This window comes from Notothenia rossii (assembly GCF_949606895.1).
Source record: "Notothenia rossii genome assembly, chromosome: 2".
NCBI classification, from domain to species: domain Eukaryota; kingdom Metazoa; phylum Chordata; class Actinopteri; order Perciformes; family Nototheniidae; genus Notothenia; species Notothenia rossii.
The window spans coordinates 40977188-40996560 of NC_136904.1; the positions used below are offsets into that span (position 1 = coordinate 40977188).

The following is a 19373-nucleotide window of genomic DNA, read 5'->3' on the forward strand; positions in this document are numbered from 1 at the left end:
AAGATGCTAGTCGGGGTGTGAAGAGACTTTGGCATGAGTCTCCCGGGCTGACTTTTGTGGAGGGACTTTTATGTAGAGTTGTTTGGCTGTCTGAGGCAGGACAGTCTACTCAGGTTGTTGTTCCTGCTGTCTTGGTTCCAGAGGTCCTGGGACACTTGCATGGTGCTCCACTGACTACTCACCTGGCGTGTGAACGCGTTTTGGCACGCGCAAGAAGTGTGTGATATTGGCCCTCCATGCAAAGTGATATTCGATCATGGTGTGGCCAATGTTATGCCTGTCAAAGAAGGAAGTTCCCAGTGCCTAAACACCATGCCCCCATGAGAACTTCGCATGCAGTTAGACCTTTCCAGCGTGTGGCGGCTGACATACTGGAGTTGCCGGTCACATCAAAAGGGAACCGGTATGTGTTGGTATATTATTATGCTATTTCACAAGATGTGTAAATCTGTATGCCATCCCCGATCAAAAAGCCCCCACGGTCGCGGAGTGTCTCTTCCAGAACTACATCTTGGAGCAGGGGGTACAGCAAAGGACTGTCGCGATAAACAATGAAATTACTTATCGTACGGTAAATAAAAATGAACTCGATAAATTGCCATTTACATGAGGATGTGACTAGCAGTTTGAAAGGATGTACTTGAATTATTATTTTATATTATCTTTATGTCAGTGGTCTAAAATGGTCATACAACAGTGCCGTCAATATTATCGTTTATCGCAATAATTTCCGGGAAAAAATGTATCCAACAAAATTAATTATCGCGAGAGGCCTAAACATGAAACACACACACACAGACTTACTCCAAACTGCCAAATATATTAATTAACACACTCTCACTCTCATATACTTTTTGACTCTATTTTGGCCAAGTAGAACAATAAGCAGCATACTTTTACTTTTTTAACTGGATCTTAGATCTGCGCATGCGCAATACGGGTCTGGGATTGACCAACCGGCTCTCACTGCTCTGCTGTATGTTAACATTGTTAAGAGTGGTGGGGGCGGGGGAGCGGATCAACAGCTTGAGCAGCTGTCAACTCAACATTGTGAATAACCAACCACAAAACGATCGCCGGTTCATCTTGTTTTTGGCGTGAGAATAGTTTGGGCAGCGTGAGAGCGTGAGATTGAGAGTGAAAGCGTGTGTCACACGCCAGATGCGTGAGAGTTGGCAACCCTGTGTAATACAGGCAAAAAAAGAACACACAGTACAAAGAAAGGAAAAAAACAACTTCAAGTTACTGGGACTGAATAGCGCTAGCTCGCGCGGCTAGATTGTTAGCCGTTAGCTTGCCAGCAACAGTAGTTCACCAACTAGCCCCCAAGTAGTCTAGAACAAAGATATTTCTTAAAAGGACACACTTTTATTTGCTTTGTCCCTTTTGTTGCTACTGAGACTGCTTACAGACGGACCCATCTCCGTGAACACCGAAACATTTCAGTTAAAACTGAAACAAGCAAGCAAACTGCACATTATATAGGAACTGTTTTGACAAAGTAAGAAATATCTCATCCATATTTTTATTTATAGTTTTAATGTTGACGTTTAACAAAGAGCTCACTGCTTCAGTTTGAAAACTGCGTTAAAATGTAGGACATTGAAACACTGGAAGTGTACAGACATTTAGATTTCTAATGTCTGCTCTGTATGCAATTTATTACTGATATCAGTCTTTGGCAACTTTCCAGAAAAGAGTATTATTGCCATTTAAGAAAACTGAAGCTTAATTATTCTTTCATTTTCCTCCTTCCTTTCTATGGGAAAGAAGGGCTCATGGTTCTGTGAATGTATAAATTATCAAGTTATTTGTAACTTACTTCTAATTTCAATGCTTTAAAAGCAACATTTCATAATAAAAAGCAAGATTTGTCTAATGCTTCTGAACCCCATATCTATCTTGTTTGAGAGAAATAAATGATGTTTAAAATGTAAAAGTAGCAATGAGTTGAATATTTGTTCATTTCATGACGATGTGCAGAACTGAAACTTAAAGGGAACTGATGATGGAACACTTGTGGTGTTCGGGCCCTGCTCACAGGCCTAATACTTGTTTCTGTGTCTATTCCTCTGCACCATCAGAGATGGGGGAGGGCAGTGGGAGGACGGGGGTGGGTGGTGGGAGGCAGAACAGCCCAGAGCATGACTCCTTTAGGTGCTTCTACACTCTGCTAACTAAAACAATGCAGCCCCGAGCCTGAACCGGCACACTGCTCCAACAGCACAGTTCACAGAGCTATGTGTTCAAAAAATAATGGGCATGATCACAGCTGGGCACAGTGCAGAGGGGAGGCAGAAGAACAGTGAGGACTCGAGGCTTTTATCTCTTCTTCTGCTCCGTCTCTCCCCCTCTGGCCTCTGACTGCCTTTCCTCTCACAGAGCCTGATCCTGCTGCTGAGAGGCGCTGGGTTCTGGCGAGCTCTTGGTGTTTTTCTTGCGTTTCTTCTTGACCCGGTACACATGGAAGGTTTTGTTCTGAAATGTTCTGTTGAACAGAGCGGTGTAAGAGACGGCGTCCGTCTTGACTTCCTCGCAAAATCGACGATGGGTGGCGGGGACAAGGTCCTGGTCGTTCTCCCCGTCTCCGTCCATGATCTGATGGAACACAGAAGGAGCATGTCAGCACCAACAGCAACAAGAGGTCACTTTATGCTGATGATGCACGGATAACTGTAAATATGACGGCCTCAAACATGCTTTCTTCTATTTTACTTTACAACTGTGTAACTGAAAAACATTTGAATGCTTAATGTTTACCTTCCTCAATTTCAACCTAGGTTTCTAAAATTAAAAATACATTAAAACAACTGGCCACTTATAGAATAGGGCTGACGCCCATTACATTACATGTCATTTGTTAGACGCTTTTATCCAAAGCGACTTACATACATTCAGTCCTGTGGACAATCCCCACATGAACAATTTGGGGTGAAGTGTCCTGCCCAGGGACACAACGACATGCTGACTGCAGTGGGACTCAAATTTGCTACCCCCTGATTCCAAGTCCAGCACACTATCCACTGAGCCACAGCCTCCCAAAATGCAAGTTAAGCTGCGTTTCACCTCTGTATCTCCAATAAAGACACTCTCTGGCCTAAAAAATAACTACAAAAATGATAATATATAAATACAAATAACAAATACAAAAATAAAATACAACATTTTCACAACCTGAATTTCGATATTTTGTTGGTTTACTAATATATGTTCTGGACTCCATTTGTAGTTCCAGAGAAGACATCAATTGCACATCCTACATAGCTAATGACAAAAGACATGACCAAATGAACAGTTGACTGACAATGGCAACCAGGTGCGCAATGTTTCCAAAACACCATGAACAAATCCCTATCTTTAAATGCTAACTTCAGTGTCTGCCAGTGTCTACAACACTGTACCACCTTGGAAGGATCTGGTTTAAAAGAAAGAAAGAAAATTAAGTCAAAATCGGAAGAGACAAAAGAAGAGACACAAATAAGTACAAAAAGAATGGCATCTTTTCAATAAAGCTGTCAAGATGTCAGATGTAGCGTCTGCTTTGTGACATTTACGCCGTCAAAACAAAAACACAGTGGTGTTGTGTTTAATGTGTCTTAGCCAGACATCCAGACTGAAGCCTCTTCTAATCCAAAGAGCCAGCACCTGGCATTACAATAAGGACAGATAGCAACAGCAAGAGAGTGAGAGACAGAGACGCGCAGACAAAAAGGGAAAGTATTGATCTTTATGGAGGCTGAAAGCTTTCACCCGGTCACAGAAGTTGTGGCACAGTCACAATGAGTCACGGTGTATAAATGCCACCCACGTGTCCGTTGGCCAGGTCCAGCAGGTCCCTCAGTCTGCAGCCTCTCCTGTGCCTGCGCTCGTAGCAGATGCTGTTCTCCAGAACCACGTAGTCCGCCCCCATGGCCTTCATGATATCATAGACTTCCTCCGGGGAGCGCCGAGCGTACACCTGATAAACCTGCTCACACACACACACACACACACACACACACACACACACACACACACACACACACACACACACACACACACACACACACACACACACACACACACACACACACACACACACACACACACACACACACACACACACACACACACACACACACACACACACACACACACACACACACACACACACACACACAGAAGAGATTTGCTTAGGATTGCTTTTTCTATTCTGAAGATCCTCCTGGGTTATAATTTGACTCCAATATCTTTGAAAGGAGAACAAACCTCTCTGATGGAACTCAATCACCACACATTTATATTCTGAATTACAGTTTTGATGAAAGTCGGTTTAGATTAAATTCTGACAGGCTTACGAAAAATAATAATTGGGAAATTGAAGACAGAATCCGAGGGGGGACAAAAGCTAAATTGTTAAACACAGCTGAGTGAACTTTCTGAAATCTGTTATGGTTCATGTTATATTTGTGGCTGATGAAATTAAACTTTTAACCACTTTCACACAGCAACAAAAAACACAAACTAAACAACATAAGAAATGTATTGTTTATAAGGGACAAACTCAGCCCAGTAGCATTTTGTAAATAAGATTTAATTTTAAAGAGGGCTGGAACTTTGAAGTGTCAAAATCTAGCTGGAAAATGAATGATGAAATCTCTCCCTGTTACTTGCACTTCAAACACCCGTTTTCTTAGCCTTCCTGTTTCCGGAACATACCTCCATGTCCAAAATTGCAATGCCTACTTACTAATATTTTAGCAGCCATACCCAAAAACATGTAGAATTGTAATAACAGGGATGCAAACTCATCAGGTTTGAAAAAGGTTCCGATTCCCCCAAATGTGTCATGATGGCATAGAACAGTTCGTGGTGGCGAATTACTTGGGGGTCCCGGACCTGATGGTATTGTTTTTATGGTGCCAAGAAATAGCAATACATTTATCGAATATTGTTCCAGAGAGGAAACTAATTACTAACATACTGTACCTTAGTTGTTACAATGTTTGTAATCAGTCCATTGTGGTTTTGTTACATTTTCATGAGATTTCAGAGTTTTGGATATTACGTTTTTTTGTTTCAAATTCTTAAAATACGGTCAATATTTGAGTAACACACAGTAAAAGTGTATCGGTTGGACATGTTATAACAGACAGGTAAAAATCGTTCATGTTACTTAACAATCTAACAAATACACTCTTCGTCATGCTAGATGAGCTCTTTAAGGAAATAATAGCCTTTTTTGATAATGAAACTTATAATGATATGTCTGTGACCTGTTTTAACACAAATCATCTTGAAACTAAGAGCCGTAGGCAAGATAGGAAAGTGTTAATGTTTTGGGACACGGACTAATGCTTTGTAAGTTATGTTTTTTTCAAGGACATTTAAGACATTTCTGGAGAAAACTCCCTCCCACATTTCATTTGTCAGCGGCTTTAGGAGCCATATTACTGGGGAAAGTGTGTTATAGTACACTTTAAAAAAAATAAACAGTTGCTTCCTAATTTAGAATGAATGCCTGCTGGGTATGTGCATTCATTCCAAAAGTAGAATAATGCAAAGGCAACGAGAATAACTGTTCTTTGCTCACTAATGAATTATTTGTAGAGACACAAATTAAGACCAGAAAAATACTGAAATTTCATAAAGGTCATTACAGATGTTTGAAAATGCAATTAACAAAGTGTTGTCCTCAATACAAAACACACGATATCATTCCCCTGCGAGTACACACACACACACACACACACACACACACAGACAGACAGACAGACAGACAGACAGACAGACAGACAGACAGACAGACAGACAGACAGACAGACAGACAGACAGACAGACAGACAGACAGACAGACAGACAGACAGACAGACAGACAGACAGACAGACAGACAGACAGACAGACAGACAGACAGACAGACAGACAGACAGACAGACAGACAGACAGACAGACAGACAGACAGACAGACAGACAGACAGACAGACAGACAGACAGACAGACAGACAGACAGACAGACAGACAGACAGACAGACAGACAGACAGACAGACAGACAGACAGACAGACAGACAGACAGACAGACAGACAGACAGACAGACAGACAGACAGACAGACAGACAGACAGACAGACAGACAGACAGACAGACAGACAGACAGACAGACAGACAGACAGACAGACAGACAGACAGACAGACAGACAGACAGACAGACAGACAGACAGACAGACAGACAGACAGACAGACAGACAGACAGACAGACAGACAGACAGACAGACAGACAGACAGACAGACAGACAGACAGACAGACAGACAGACAGACAGACAGACAGACAGACAGACAGACAGACAGACAGACAGACAGACAGACAGACAGACAGACAGACAGACAGACAGACAGACAGACAGACAGACAGACAGACAGACAGACAGACAGACAGACAGACAGACAGACAGACAGACAGACAGACAGACAGACAGACAGACAGACAGACAGACAGACAGACAGACAGACAGACAGACAGACAGACAGACAGACAGACAGACAGACAGACAGACAGACAGACAGACAGACAGACAGACAGACAGACAGACAGACAGACAGACAGACAGACAGACAGACAGACAGACAGACAGACAGACAGACAGACAGACAGACAGACAGACAGACAGACAGACAGACAGACAGACAGACAGACAGACAGACAGACAGACAGACAGACAGACAGACAGACAGACAGACAGACAGACAGACAGACAGACAGACAGACAGACAGACAGACACACACACACACACACACACACACACACACACACACACACACACACACACACACACACACACACACACACACACACACACACACACACACACACACACACACACACAAGCCTAGTGTTCTAGCCTGTTTTTTGTGATCAGTCGTTTTGATTTAAAGTAAAACACAGTTACTGAAGAAGTGTATAGGCTCCACATTTACTGACCGGAAAGTAAAGGTGAAATTGAGCAAAAATATTTGCATTTTGTGCCTCTACAGTGACATGTTTGCATGCTTTAATGTTCAACAAGTTCTTTATTTTTCTCATACTGCCTGGTTTCTGTCTGAAACCAGAGGCCAGTCTGCTCGGATTGGTTAGCTGGCCAGCTCTGGTGTGATTGGTCAACCGCTTAGGGATGTTTCTAAAATAGCCTACCCCTTAGCCTATCACGTCCAATGTGTAGGAGCAGTTACGGAAGTAAACGAAAAACAGGAGTCCAATGGAGGCATTTCAGGCATGGGGGGGAGTGTGTGGGAGAGAAACTCTCTCTGAAAGGAGACTTTGGGATGTTAGCCTTGCAGCCCATTGTCCAAACCCATACTACAAGAAAGGGAAAACCCAAAAAAGCATAATAGAGCCTCTTACAAAAATATGTATAACGTGAAATAAACAGAACCAAATGGATGAATTGTATTTACTCAGCTTGGTTTGAAATGGGTTTTCCTCCATTAATGACGGTAAAAACCATTTGCACCCACATTAATAGAAAAAATGCAACAATGCTCTCCTACAGCATTTCCCACCAACATTACTAAAATGCACTCAAGTGAGTCTCACCGTTCAGCTCTCCTCTACTGGAGCGCAGCATTCTCTCTCTCCATTTTCCCTACGTTAGTACTCAGTCAGACTTAATGGATGCACATTGTACTCAGAGCTTCTTATGATCTGATATGCATTCACACAATCACTGTAGGTCACTGGCCCCCATCTACAGACAAGTCCTATGTCTCTCACGCAAGACACTAACAGAGCTGAGTGAGATGGATGAGCTGCAGCCTGGCTTCAGCTGCAGTGGCACTATAAATATTCTTCTGTGAAGCAGAGAGACTGCCATTAGAGCAACAGCAAGTTCTGTAAAAGGGAGACGATTCAGACTTTGACTTCAGGACTAAAATAATATCTTAACTTTTGCATGTTCATACAATAAAATGGCAACAAATAATGTTTAACTACAAAGGGGGAAACTGTACAAGTGCCTCGAACCTAGATTCCTTCTGATGGCCAGTAGCGAGAAACTTCCCTGGTTGCAAAAAGTATTCCAATTGTCTAGAAGTCTATTATGAGTCTACTGTATTATATGAGGAAATTACTTAAAAGCCAAAAACAAAGTGAAAGAAAAGAAAAGTAAAAAAAAGTAATTTAATATTCTTGTAAGCAATTGTAAGCAATCACACACGTTATCATTATGAATATATTATGCTAATGTGCAGGTTCATTTGCGTGTGCTTTTACTGTGACTTGTTTTCATGCTTAACATTAGAACCGCCAGAAATTCTTTATACCTAAAACCGCCACCGGGGTCAAATTGACCCGGCATTAGAATGCATTGATTTTCAAGGTAAAAGTATTTCTTTAAAAAGAAAAATGGTCCTGTGGTATTGGTATTTTGACAAGCAATTTTGTTAAATTGTTTCGTTTATTAACGCTACAACATAGCGTTTTGTGAGGTGGTTGTCGTTGTTGGGTGAAAAGCAAACAGCTGTTTGCTGCGGAGCGCAGCGCGAGCCGTCTTCCGTGAGCGGGAGCGCGCTCCTTCACTACAGACTGTCGCTATCAATATATATATATATCTATCTATCTCTCTCTCAATCTATCTCTCAATCTATAAGGAACCGCAGTAGACAAAACCGGTCAACCGCTTAGAGATGTGTTGGAAGAAGAAGTCCCACTTCTTGGCCTATTCAAATGACAGATGCACATTGCTAACCAAGCAGGTGCTAGCTTTAGCTAATTACTTAGTGTTTGCTATGCCAAATGTACCTCAGCGCTCAGTCTCCTCCCTGTAACCCACATTAGTTCACTTCTGCCAATTCTAGATAGTGATGGCAAAAGAGTCCAAACCTAAACCATAATCCACAAACCAATGTATGACATCACTTTGTCATATAGATTTGTTCATATATATACAATGGCAGAGGGGCTTTCATTTGGTTTCCCTGTACGTGCAACTAATATGATTCAATATACAGTAACTCTGACTTCAGTTCATAGTTTCAGAATTTTGTTTCAAGATTTGAATTATGAATGCTCAGATGAATAAATAAATCAGCTTGCTTTACTGAACTGAAGAATACTGATGTTCTTGTTAGTATAAATAACAAATGTTTCATGACATATACAGACCTTAGACCTTAGCTGGCACCAAAGCACAACTTTAAAAACATGAGAAAGAAAGGAAAGCGGCAAGTGTTGCTGTTCAATGTCATTTTGTAGCACAAAGTGATATTTAGAGGCAGAATAGTTGCAACAAGGTCAATAGAAATACAAGAACCAAGACAAAGTGGAAAATTCGCTCTGGGCATCTCACATTTAGGGGGAGACGCAGTACATCTGTTTGAGCTGAAAATGTTTCAACTTGAGTGAAAATGTGTGTTTGTTCCTAGTTTCTCTGACACCATGAATATAGACAGAAGCAGAAAGAAGAGTGTCTGGAGAAAATAAGTGGATATCATGGCAACTTTGGCAGTCAGAGCTGTCACACATCAGTTGTCCATTGAATGCTTGAGGACACAAGATTGCAGCCAAAACACAAAAACACCACTCCGGTGGCAAAATGAGCCAACAACCAAAATCCCTACAGCACTTTCATACTATTCTACCATTGCCGAAAATGTAATACATAACGATCCAGATTTGGTTTCAATAGCCGACTGTCACGTTCCTGTTTCAATTAATATCATGTCATTTTTACCTTGAAACTCACTTTGCCTGTCTTTAAACACAAAGATCTAAAGGCTGCAACAGGTGGAAGCTTCCTTCAAATAAGTACTTCAATCATAAATACATATTATTATTCTTGCAGGCTGAAATCCAAACTTAAGTAAGACTGGCAAAGGGACACGTGATTAGAACTTGGAAAACATTTCTTTTTATTTTCAGGTTGCCTTAAAGATCTCATGTCATGCTTTTCCGGTTTTTACCCGTCCCCTTGTGTGTTATGAAGGTTTTTCTGCATGTAAACGGTCTGCAGAGTCACAAACCCTCAAAGTACACCCTGTAGCGAGTAAAACCCTAACACAGAAAAGACCTGTCTATGCTGCCCCAGAACGCCTCGTTGGAGATTTCTCTTTTTCGTACTGGGTACAGCGACGTGCCCATACCCAAATGGACCCATTGGTCCAAATGGACCAATCCGTGGACCCGTTACGTCCCGTCCGTTACGTCCCGTCCGTTACGTCCCGTCCGTTACGTCCCGTCCGTTACGTTAAGTCCGTGGATTGGTCCAAATTGACCAATCCGCGGACTTCCTCACACACACACACACTCAATCTTTTCTCAGCTGCAGCTCCGCCGGTTTCTCCTCCCTGAGACGGTGGGACACGGCGAGGCTGTGAGTCGGTGTGTGAGCACACACACAGACTCCCAGCCAGGCTGCGGGTGTGTGTGTGTTTGGGCTGGGTTTCGCTGTGTCTCGCTGTCTCGCAGACGGCCACTGGGCTCATAGGGAGGGGGGGCAGGAGTTCCAACAAGCCGTTTAGGACAGAGAGTGAATACACATACTATACAGAGATGCTGTATGAGAAACCAATGCGATTTTGGAAAATTGCACAATATAAATCTATTTTAGTATACCTCAACAATGGAATTATGATCAGTAGAAATGGTCATGACATGGGACCTTTAAAGGAAATGTCCCCAGAGTTAACTTCATTTCGATCACAGATGTTCTGCCTCGGGTTAAAGGTGAGGAAATAAACATAAACCTGCTGTCAGGATTCTTATGTTACGTCAGGTTTGTAGTTTTGTATGTTTTGGGTTTATTTTGCTGTTCTCCGTCCGCCCGAGACCCCCACCTTGGACTCTGCCTTGCCCCCGGGCCGTCCGCCCGAGTCCCCCACCTTGGACTCTGCCTTGCCCCCGGGCCGTCCGCCCGAGTCCCCCTTCTCGGTTTCTGCCTTGCCCCCGGGCCGTCCGCCCGAGATCCCTTCCGGGTCCTCCGCTTTGCTCCTGGGCTGTCAGCCCAAAACCCGTCCTCCAGACCCCCTCCACCCACCCTGGTGGCCCTAGTGTTGCGTCCCTCCTCCGGACCCCCTCCACCCACCCTGCTAGAGGTTTTGGACTTTTGTGGGGGGTTTTTTTAGGGACGTCTGGAATCCGTCCCTTGAGGGGGGGGGTTCTGTCAGGATTCTTATGTTATGTCACGTTTGTAGTTTTGTATGTTTGCTGTTCTCCCTGTCTTGTTTTCTTCCTGGTTTATTGTCTGGTCCTTTTCCCTGTGTTTTTCCTCCTGTCGTTAGTTTCCCTGGTGTGTCTAGTTGTCTGATTGTGTTCACCTGTGGCCCTTGGCTTTCTCCTCCCCTGCCCGGTTGTTTCTCGTCTTGTGATTACCCGTCCCTGTATTTAGTCTTGTCTTTTCCTGTGTTCGGTGTTGGTTCGTCTTTTGTTTGTGACTGAGTGTGTTTGTGACGGTGAGTGTTATGTTTTGTCAAAGTTATTATTTTATCCTTGAAATAAAGGCAATATCAGTGTAATCTGCATTTGGGTCCTGCTTGCTTCACCCACCGTAACAGTACGAACCAACCACAAATGGACTCAGCAAATTCAGCTTTTTTTATGCTACAGGCGGAACGTCTTGGATACTCTCTGGAGTACATTTTTTATACGTGGTATGACGCCTCATCTATACGGGGTAGAGTGGCTGCTTTGAAGGAGGCACGCCAGGAGGTTGCTCGCAAGCCCTGGCTCAGGAGTTTGTTGCCTGAGTGGCTACGACTTTTTACCAGTAGTCCTGGAAACTTTTCTCAAGCCTCTAACCCTTTCCTGGGATCCGACTACTATCCTGGTGGAGGTCCACGGTGTCTCTAGGACAGTGGTTCTCAACCGGTGGGTCGCGACCCAAAAGTGGGTCGCGGACCCGTTTCAAGTGGGTCGCGGATGTGTGAGTGAAGAAAAAAAAAATTAGAAAGAAATTGGAATTCTTTTTTCTTTTTTTTTGCGGGGGAAAAAGTCAAACTTTTATTTTGAAGGCCCAATTTTCTAACGCTGTGCATGCAGTCGGCGTTGGACTAGAAGTACCGGAGACTATAAACGGTTTTGAAAACTTCTGTCATGTAGTGATCATCTTCTCAATAAAATATCTTTGCTGATGTTTTTTCGAGTCTTCTGGCCAATCAAAATCAAGATTGTTGCCAGAAGTCCCCACGGAGAATAACTTTGCGGTAGAACTCTTTTTTATACATCCATGGGTACAACTTCAGATAAAAACGAACACATAATGAAATATGATCCCCGGTTTGATGATTGACAGGTCACAGAACAATGGGAGCTATCTACCCTTAGGCCTACCCACAATTTAAAGTAAGTCACAGACTATCTCTTCTCGCAGCAAGATGTCAGAACAACGTGAAAAACAAACGATGGCATAAAATATTATTAATATGTCGGGTAGTAACAGATTTATTTATTTTCTTCTCAGAGTGTACCAGAATGCATAGTTTGTTAGTATTTCTAAAAATCTCCTGGGGGAGAATCCCCCCAGACCCCCCTGCTGGGGTTGGATTTTCAGCATGTGTGCCTTTTTTTATATAGTTCAGCTTTGATTCCATCATCTCATTAAACCTTTTCTTTTTTATATTTACTAATATTTAATATTTACATACTTTAGTTCTGTGAAGGGATATAAGGGATATATGCACTGTACTTCACTTTTATTAATATTGTATGCTGAAAAGTGTATTACAGCACGTTTTTTTGTTGAATAGATTTGAGTGCTTCAAAATGTTGGGTCGCGATGTATTGACCAAGTAAAAAGTGGGTCCCGAGGCCTGACCAATTGAGAACCACTGCTCTAGGAGATGCAGGGCCGGGATTCCAGCCCGTGCCCCAGCAGCCATGGTTCCAGCCCCGGTTCTGGTCCCAGCAGTCATGGTTCCGGCCTCAGTTCTGGCCCCAGCAGCAATGGTTCCAGCCCCGGTTCTGGTCCTAGCAGCCATGGTTCCGGCCCCAGCAGCCATGGTTCTGGCCCCAGCAGCCATGGTTCCAGACCCAGTTCTGGCCCCAGCAGCCATGGTCCCGGCCCCAGTTCTGGCCCCAGCGGCCATGGTTACGGCCCTGGTTCCGGCCCCAGCAGCCATGGTCCCGGCCCCAGTTCTGGCCCCAGCGGCCATGGTTACGGCCCTGGTTCCGGCACCAGCAGCCATGGTCCCTTCTCCAGTCCCTACTCAAGTCCCTTCCCTAGTCCCTTCTCTAGTCCCTCCTCTAGTCCCTCCTCTAGTCCCTCCTCTAGTCCCTCCTGTAGTCCCTACTCTGGTCCCTACTCAAGTCCCTACTCAAGTCCCAACTCAAGTGCCGTTGGAGGTTCCGCTGGGGGTCCTGCCAACTCCATGTCCTGTCCCGTTGGGGTTCCCGTCGACTACTCTTCTGCCGGGGTCCTGCCAACCCTATGTCCTGTCCCGTTGGGGGTCCCGCCGACTGCTCTTCTGCCGGGGGTCCTGCCAATCCTATGTCCTGTGCAATTGGAGGTTCCGCTGGGGGTCCTGCCAGCTCCATGTCCAGTCCTGTTGGAGGTCCCGCCGACTACTCTCCTGCCGGGGGTCCTGCCAATCTCATGTCCTGTCCCGTTGGGGGTCCCGCCGACTACTCTTCTGCCGGGGTTCCTGCCAACCCTATGTCCTGTGTTGTTGGAGGTCCTGCCGACTACTCTCCTGCCGGGGGTCCTGCCAACCATATGTCCTGTCCCGTTGGGGGTCCCGCCAACTACTATTCTGCCAGGGGTCCTGCCAACCCTATGTCCTGTACCGTTAGAGGTTCCGCTGGGGGTCCTGCCAGCTCCATGTCCAGTCCTGTTGGAGGTCCCGCCAACTACTCTCCTTCCGGGGGTCCTGCCAAACCTATGACCTGTTCCTCTGGGGGTCCCGCCGACAACTCTTCTGCCGGGGGTCCTGCCAACCCCTTGTCATGTTCCGTTGGAGGCCCCGCCATCACCTGTCTCGCCGGGGGTCCTGCCAACTCCTGGTCCTCTTCCGTGGGGGATCCTGCCGAAACCTGTCCCACCGGCTCCGGTTCCTGTTCGGCCGACACCGGGTCCTGCCCGGCCTCCGGAGCTGTCTGGTCTTCGCCCTCAAGCCCGGCCCACTGAGTGTCGCGTTCTTCGCCCTCGAGCCCGGCCCCCTGAGTGCTGCGGTTTTCGTCCTCGGGCCCGGCCCCCTGACTCTTCCTGCCGCGGTCCTCGCCCTTGGGCCCGGCCCCCTGACTCTTGCTGCCGCTGCCTTCGCCCTTATGCTCGACCCCTGAGTTTGCCCGCTGTGGCCTTCGCCCCACCATGGACTCTGCCTTGCCCCCGGGCCGTCCGCCCGAGACCCCCACCTTGGACTCTGCCTTGTCCCCAGGCCGTCCGCCCAAGTCCCCCTTCTCGGTTTCTGCCTTGCCCCCGGGCCGTCCGCCTGAGATCCCTTCCGGGTTCTCCGCTGTGCTCCTGGGCTGTCAGCCCAAAACCCGTACTCCGAACCCCCTCCACCCACCCTGGTGGCCCTAGTCCTGCTTGCTTCACCAACCGTAACACCTGCTTTCTTTGGTCAGGGTGCCATGAAATGTAAAATTATTATCTTATTAGATAGTCAAGTAGTAATTATTTTTTCTCTGCGTCAGAATAAAAAATCCTGCGAAATATCTCTTACCTACTCAAGGAGCCCAGTTTCAGCACCAGAAAAGTGGTTCAATAAAGTACTCAGTGTACAAGCCTCTTACCTACCTTTACTTTCTCTTTACTCATCTGAAATGGATCAGAAGATGGAAACATTTACACACTACTTCACTTATATCCCCTAGTCTAGGTGGGTTTGTTATGGGAAAACAAGCTAAAAATAGACAAAAGTAGGCCTTTCAGGATTGGGCCATTGGACGATTATACGGGCCATCAGTGATTGTCCCAGAATGTAATACTTGTTGTAGCCATTTCTATCTGGGTTTAGTGGGATTTGTGTCCAGTGAGGAAGGGGCTTTTTACTGTTGGATACACAACTCTGCCAATACATGTGAACACAATTAAAGTACAAAAGATACATGATTACATTTGCATTTTTGAGAGACATTGTTTGGCAGACACAGTAATAACCATCCATTTACTTCAATGTTGAAATGCTCCATTTATTGTGTTTGTGCTATCTTGCACCCCCTGTTAGTTTGTGTATGTTTGACAGTATGGAGCAGCCTACAGTACCTGTTTGGTCCTCTCCCGCAGGTCTTTATCTTCATAATGGGGGTGGTTGGTGAGAACTCTGCCTGTGCACAGCTTGATGCCAGCCAGAAGCTGCATGCTGCCAGCAAATACAGCCCGCTTAGGGGTCTTTGTGCTGGGGAAAACAGAGAGAAGGACAGGATCATTCACCGCTGTAATTATAAAGACAAAACATACCATGGCAACTGTTTGACGCACCAGAGTATGACTTAAAACCTCGGAGTAGGTTTAAAACAAGATGAGTGATAAAAAAGAAAATATAGCAGAAAGATGTTTTGCAGTTTGAAGGAGATTAAAAAGTTTGGAGGGTATTCAGAGGAACATGCAGTCATCAAACAGTTTGATTGAATTTGACTTTCATTTATTTTTTTCTAGCTTCGTTATTCAGTCCACATTCCTTTGCTTTTCTGCATTATCCCCAATACTTGGGACATATTGATGGTATTCAAACGTTTTTTTTCTCAAATGTGTCTTCAAGGACAGAAAGTGGTTAGGTAACAGCCAAATTAAAAAAATTAAAAAATTAAAGTCTCAAAGAGATTACAAAAGCTGGTTGAGAACAAACCATCGGGAAACCATGTGAGGCTTTTAGCAAGTTATACGAGAGCTGGTTGTGTGTGTGTGTGCGTGTGCGTGTGCACGTGCGTGTGCGTGTGCGTGTGTGTGTGTGTGTGTGTGTGTGTGTGTGTGTGTGTGTACTTGCAGGGGAATGATATCGACATTAGGTTGGGTCATTACATATTGTTCGATTGAATAAAGACTGTATCATTTGTTGCGTGATAAAAAACAAAAGATATTGTGATGATAGCAAGAAAGCTGAATTGCTATTGGCTCCACAGTGGAGTTAGTTCTCGAAAGGTAAGTGACAGAACTTGGGTCAAACAGAAAGCGTCTTTGGCCACATTTACACACAAACGCATATGAAACGCAAACGAACCGAATACGATATCAAAAAAGTATTCCGTTCACACGAGACTGCTCGGGAGCGCTGGGGACGCTGTAGCACATACAGATGTAGCGCTTCATTTCAGACTCCTACCCGTGCGGGTCCGTGATCTGCACGGGGTGGGCCCCTGCTGAAAAGGAAAAGCCCCCGCAGGACTTGATACGCCCCCTTGATAAATAAATTTAATTATAATGAAACCAGCTGCAATGGATCATGGATCCACCAGGGGGAGCCGTGAAAAGCTGCCACACTGGAACTCATGTGAAATAAACAGCTGATAGATCTACAGGTATCTGATATAGCGGATATTTGTTAAGATCCATATGTCACGGATAGGATCATATTATGTGCTAAATAAGAGACATGTAATCATTTACAAAACATCACCATGTTTTTATTTAACAAAATAATGTTGTTTGATTCAAGTTGGCGTAAGTACAAAACCATTGGTATGTTTTTTCATCAGGAAATGCAGCCCAGCTCAAACAAACGATTTTCAATCTTCCTCACGATCATTTAATGTATCATATATTCACGAATTGAAATAAATGCACTAATACATGTAGTTTAATCCACGTGAGTATCGACAACAAAAATAATCGCTTTGTTTTTATATCACATCCGACCGGAGGAAAATGCAGCACGGCTCTCACTCCCGAAAATCCTAATCCCACGGGCAAACAATAATATGTACAGTGTTAAAAGTTTAATGTATTATTAGTGTCTAATATTACTGCTATAACAATCACACATTGAGTTGTTAAAATCAGACTGTTTTTTTTTTTTTAAACAGTCTGAATGAAACGGCAGCTCTCAGGTGATCAGCTGTGTGTTTACCAGTGATGGGACTAACGCGTTACTGTAACGCAACTGCGGTAACCAGTGGCGGCGCCAGCGTATGGCTGGGGTAGGCTATAGCCATACCAAGAAATGGCTTAGCCCTACCTTAGCCCATGTGCATGATAAGAACACGGATTGCGAAAATCTACTGGTCATGTCCACAACACACAAACTGATCCTGCTGTAACAACAAGTGCACGTTACTGACGCAATATGGTTGAGACCATTCGGGCTTATGCTAGAGGGGTGTAAGGAATAGTCTAAGTAGTGGGGGAGTTCTACACACTAAAGGTGTGGAAATTCTCATGCGTTATAATATCAGCGCGGTCGCGGTCAGATCAAAAATCACAGTGAAAAGTTCCCAAACTTGCGCCGAGTAAATTGCAGACAGACAGCAGAACTTCTATGCTTAATTGTATATTTCGGAATCGGATGGATAGATTTGTTCTTAAACGCCCTCGCATTGAGGTGCAACAAGTCGAACAAGTGCCAGAGTCACACGACCCACCTGAAGAGGATGCCAGCCAGCGGGGACCAGATGGGATTGGAGAGGCCAGAGTTGGCGAAGATGAGGAAAATGTGGATTAGGAAGCCGCTAACGTTAGCAACATCAGCCAGGGAACTGAGGCTGCTAGCGACATTAGCCAAGGACCCGTAGATGGACCAAAACGTCCAATTCGAAAAAATTATCCGTCAAGACAGATTGGAAGCCAGCAACGGTCTTTTAATGGGGCCTGGTTTGACACATACAGCTGGGTCGAATATTCAGTTGAAACTGACTTTGCTTTGCCTGTCGTCATTTTTTGGGTGCTGGGAAGCGATTCCATTCCGAGCCTGCCTTTACCAATGGATTTAAAAACTGGAAAAATGCAACAGGAGCTTTCAAAAAACACAACGGAAGTGCAGCACACAGGTTTGCCATGGAGGCATGGGCTGAATTTAAAGACAACGAAAGATGGCTCAAGACTGGGAAACATGATTGATGCAGGTCATTTAAAACTTGTGAAAGAAAACCGTGAGTACATGAAGGCCGTGGTGATGTCCTTACGTTATACTGCACCGGGAGCAGGAGGCTGAGGAGAACTTGGTTAATAGGGGAAACTTCAGAGAGCTGCTACACATAATTGGTGAATTTGACGTGACTGAAGCAATGAAACTGAACGACAATCCTCAAAATGCTAGATACACACATCAAGACATCCAAAACGAGATTTTCCAGATAATGGCAGATATGGTCCGAAGTGAAATAAGTGCAGAAATTAGGGAAGCTGAATGTTTTGCCCTAATGGTTGACGAAACCAAAGATGTCAGTAAAAACGAGCAACTGTCCATCGTTGTACGTTATATAAAAGGAAAACAAGTGCGTGAAGAATTCCTGCACTTCAGACGCACAGAGGGCCAGGACGCCGACTCGCTCCTCAGTACCATCAAACAGACGCTCAGCCAATGCAACATCGACCCACACATGTATGTTGGACAGTGTTACGATGGGGCTGCTGTCATGTCGGGATGCAAGAACGGAGTACAGCAGAAGTTTAAAAAGGAAGTGCCAAATGCTTTGTATATCCACTGCCATAATGCACACAGATTAAACCTTGTGTTGGTTGATGTGGTCCGCAACGTTTAAGCAGCAGCCTACTTTTTTGAAACTGTACAAATGCTGTACAACTTCTTCGCCAACTCAGTCGCCCACGATATTTTCATAAAGAAACAGCGAGAAATGGAGCCAACTTCACAACCAGCTGAAGTTAAGAACACAAGTGAGAAAAGAATTTAACTTCTGTTAGACAGCTATCATACTGAATAAATATTTACTGTGAATGTATGCAAAAATGTATGGCATATGGCTGTCTAACAGAGGTTAAATTCATTTCTTACTTATTCTGACAATGTACTTAATCCCAAATTTTAAAAAAACCCATAAAAATAGTTGTTAAATAATAGTGAAGTCACGTTGTAATAACAATAATTAATCTCTCTCTCGTTTTATTTCTCAGCTTTGCCAAAAGCCACTGTGTCAAGTGTCCTTCTTGGGTTGCCGTCCGGAGTTCTCCAAATATGGCGGACCATCTCGGATATGCGCAGTACAGATCGGGCAGGGGGACGGATCGGGGAGTGACACCGGGCATGAAGTTGTTTCTATTCATATTATTGATGGGAAGAGCAGTGTAAATGGGCGTCCAAATGCTTTTGAAAAGCAATATAAATAACACATTTATTATACAATAGGCTTTAAAAGCACCATCGATAACCATTACCCTTCTCCAATTCAAACTCTTGACGGGAAAAAAGGTTGGGCTATACTGTAGCCTACTGTATACATACAAAGGCCATTCAAGCTAGACGTTCTTCTGGAAATGTTCACATCAGGCACCTTCAAGTTAAACAATCAGGTGAAC

At 44.5% G+C, this 19373-nt stretch overlaps 2 protein-coding genes across 5 annotated transcripts in view; one reads left to right on the forward strand and one right to left on the reverse strand.

The window, feature by feature from the left end:
- Nucleotides 1–1511: 1511 nt before the first annotated feature.
- The window catches only part of dpy19l3 (dpy-19 like C-mannosyltransferase 3), an 84528-nt gene continuing 66666 nt past the window's right edge, over nt 1512–19373 (reverse strand). For all 4 annotated transcript variants that reach the window (XM_079664918.1, XM_079664917.1, XM_079664916.1 and 1 more), the window contains 3 exons: nt 15171–15303; nt 3809–3967; nt 1512–2598 (listed from right to left, as the gene is read on the reverse strand). In XM_079664918.1, coding sequence (XP_079521044.1) covers nt 2377–2598; nt 3809–3967; nt 15171–15303 — 514 coding nt within the window. In that variant the 3' untranslated portion in view covers nt 1512–2376. The remainder of the gene's footprint in view (nt 2599–3808; nt 3968–15170; nt 15304–19373) is intronic.
- On the forward strand, nt 11090–14293 carry LOC307029185 (uncharacterized protein). The gene has a single exon (XM_079664920.1). It carries the CDS (start codon nt 12808–12810, stop codon nt 13846–13848), a length of 1041 nt encoding a protein of 346 aa, XP_079521046.1. The 5' UTR covers nt 11090–12807; the 3' UTR covers nt 13849–14293.

Excerpts from the sequence above, each read along its gene's own strand:
- LOC307029185 (XM_079664920.1), top strand. The coding sequence starts at position 12,808 with ATGCAGGGCCGGGATTCCAGCCCGTGCCCCAGCAGCCATGGTTCCAGC.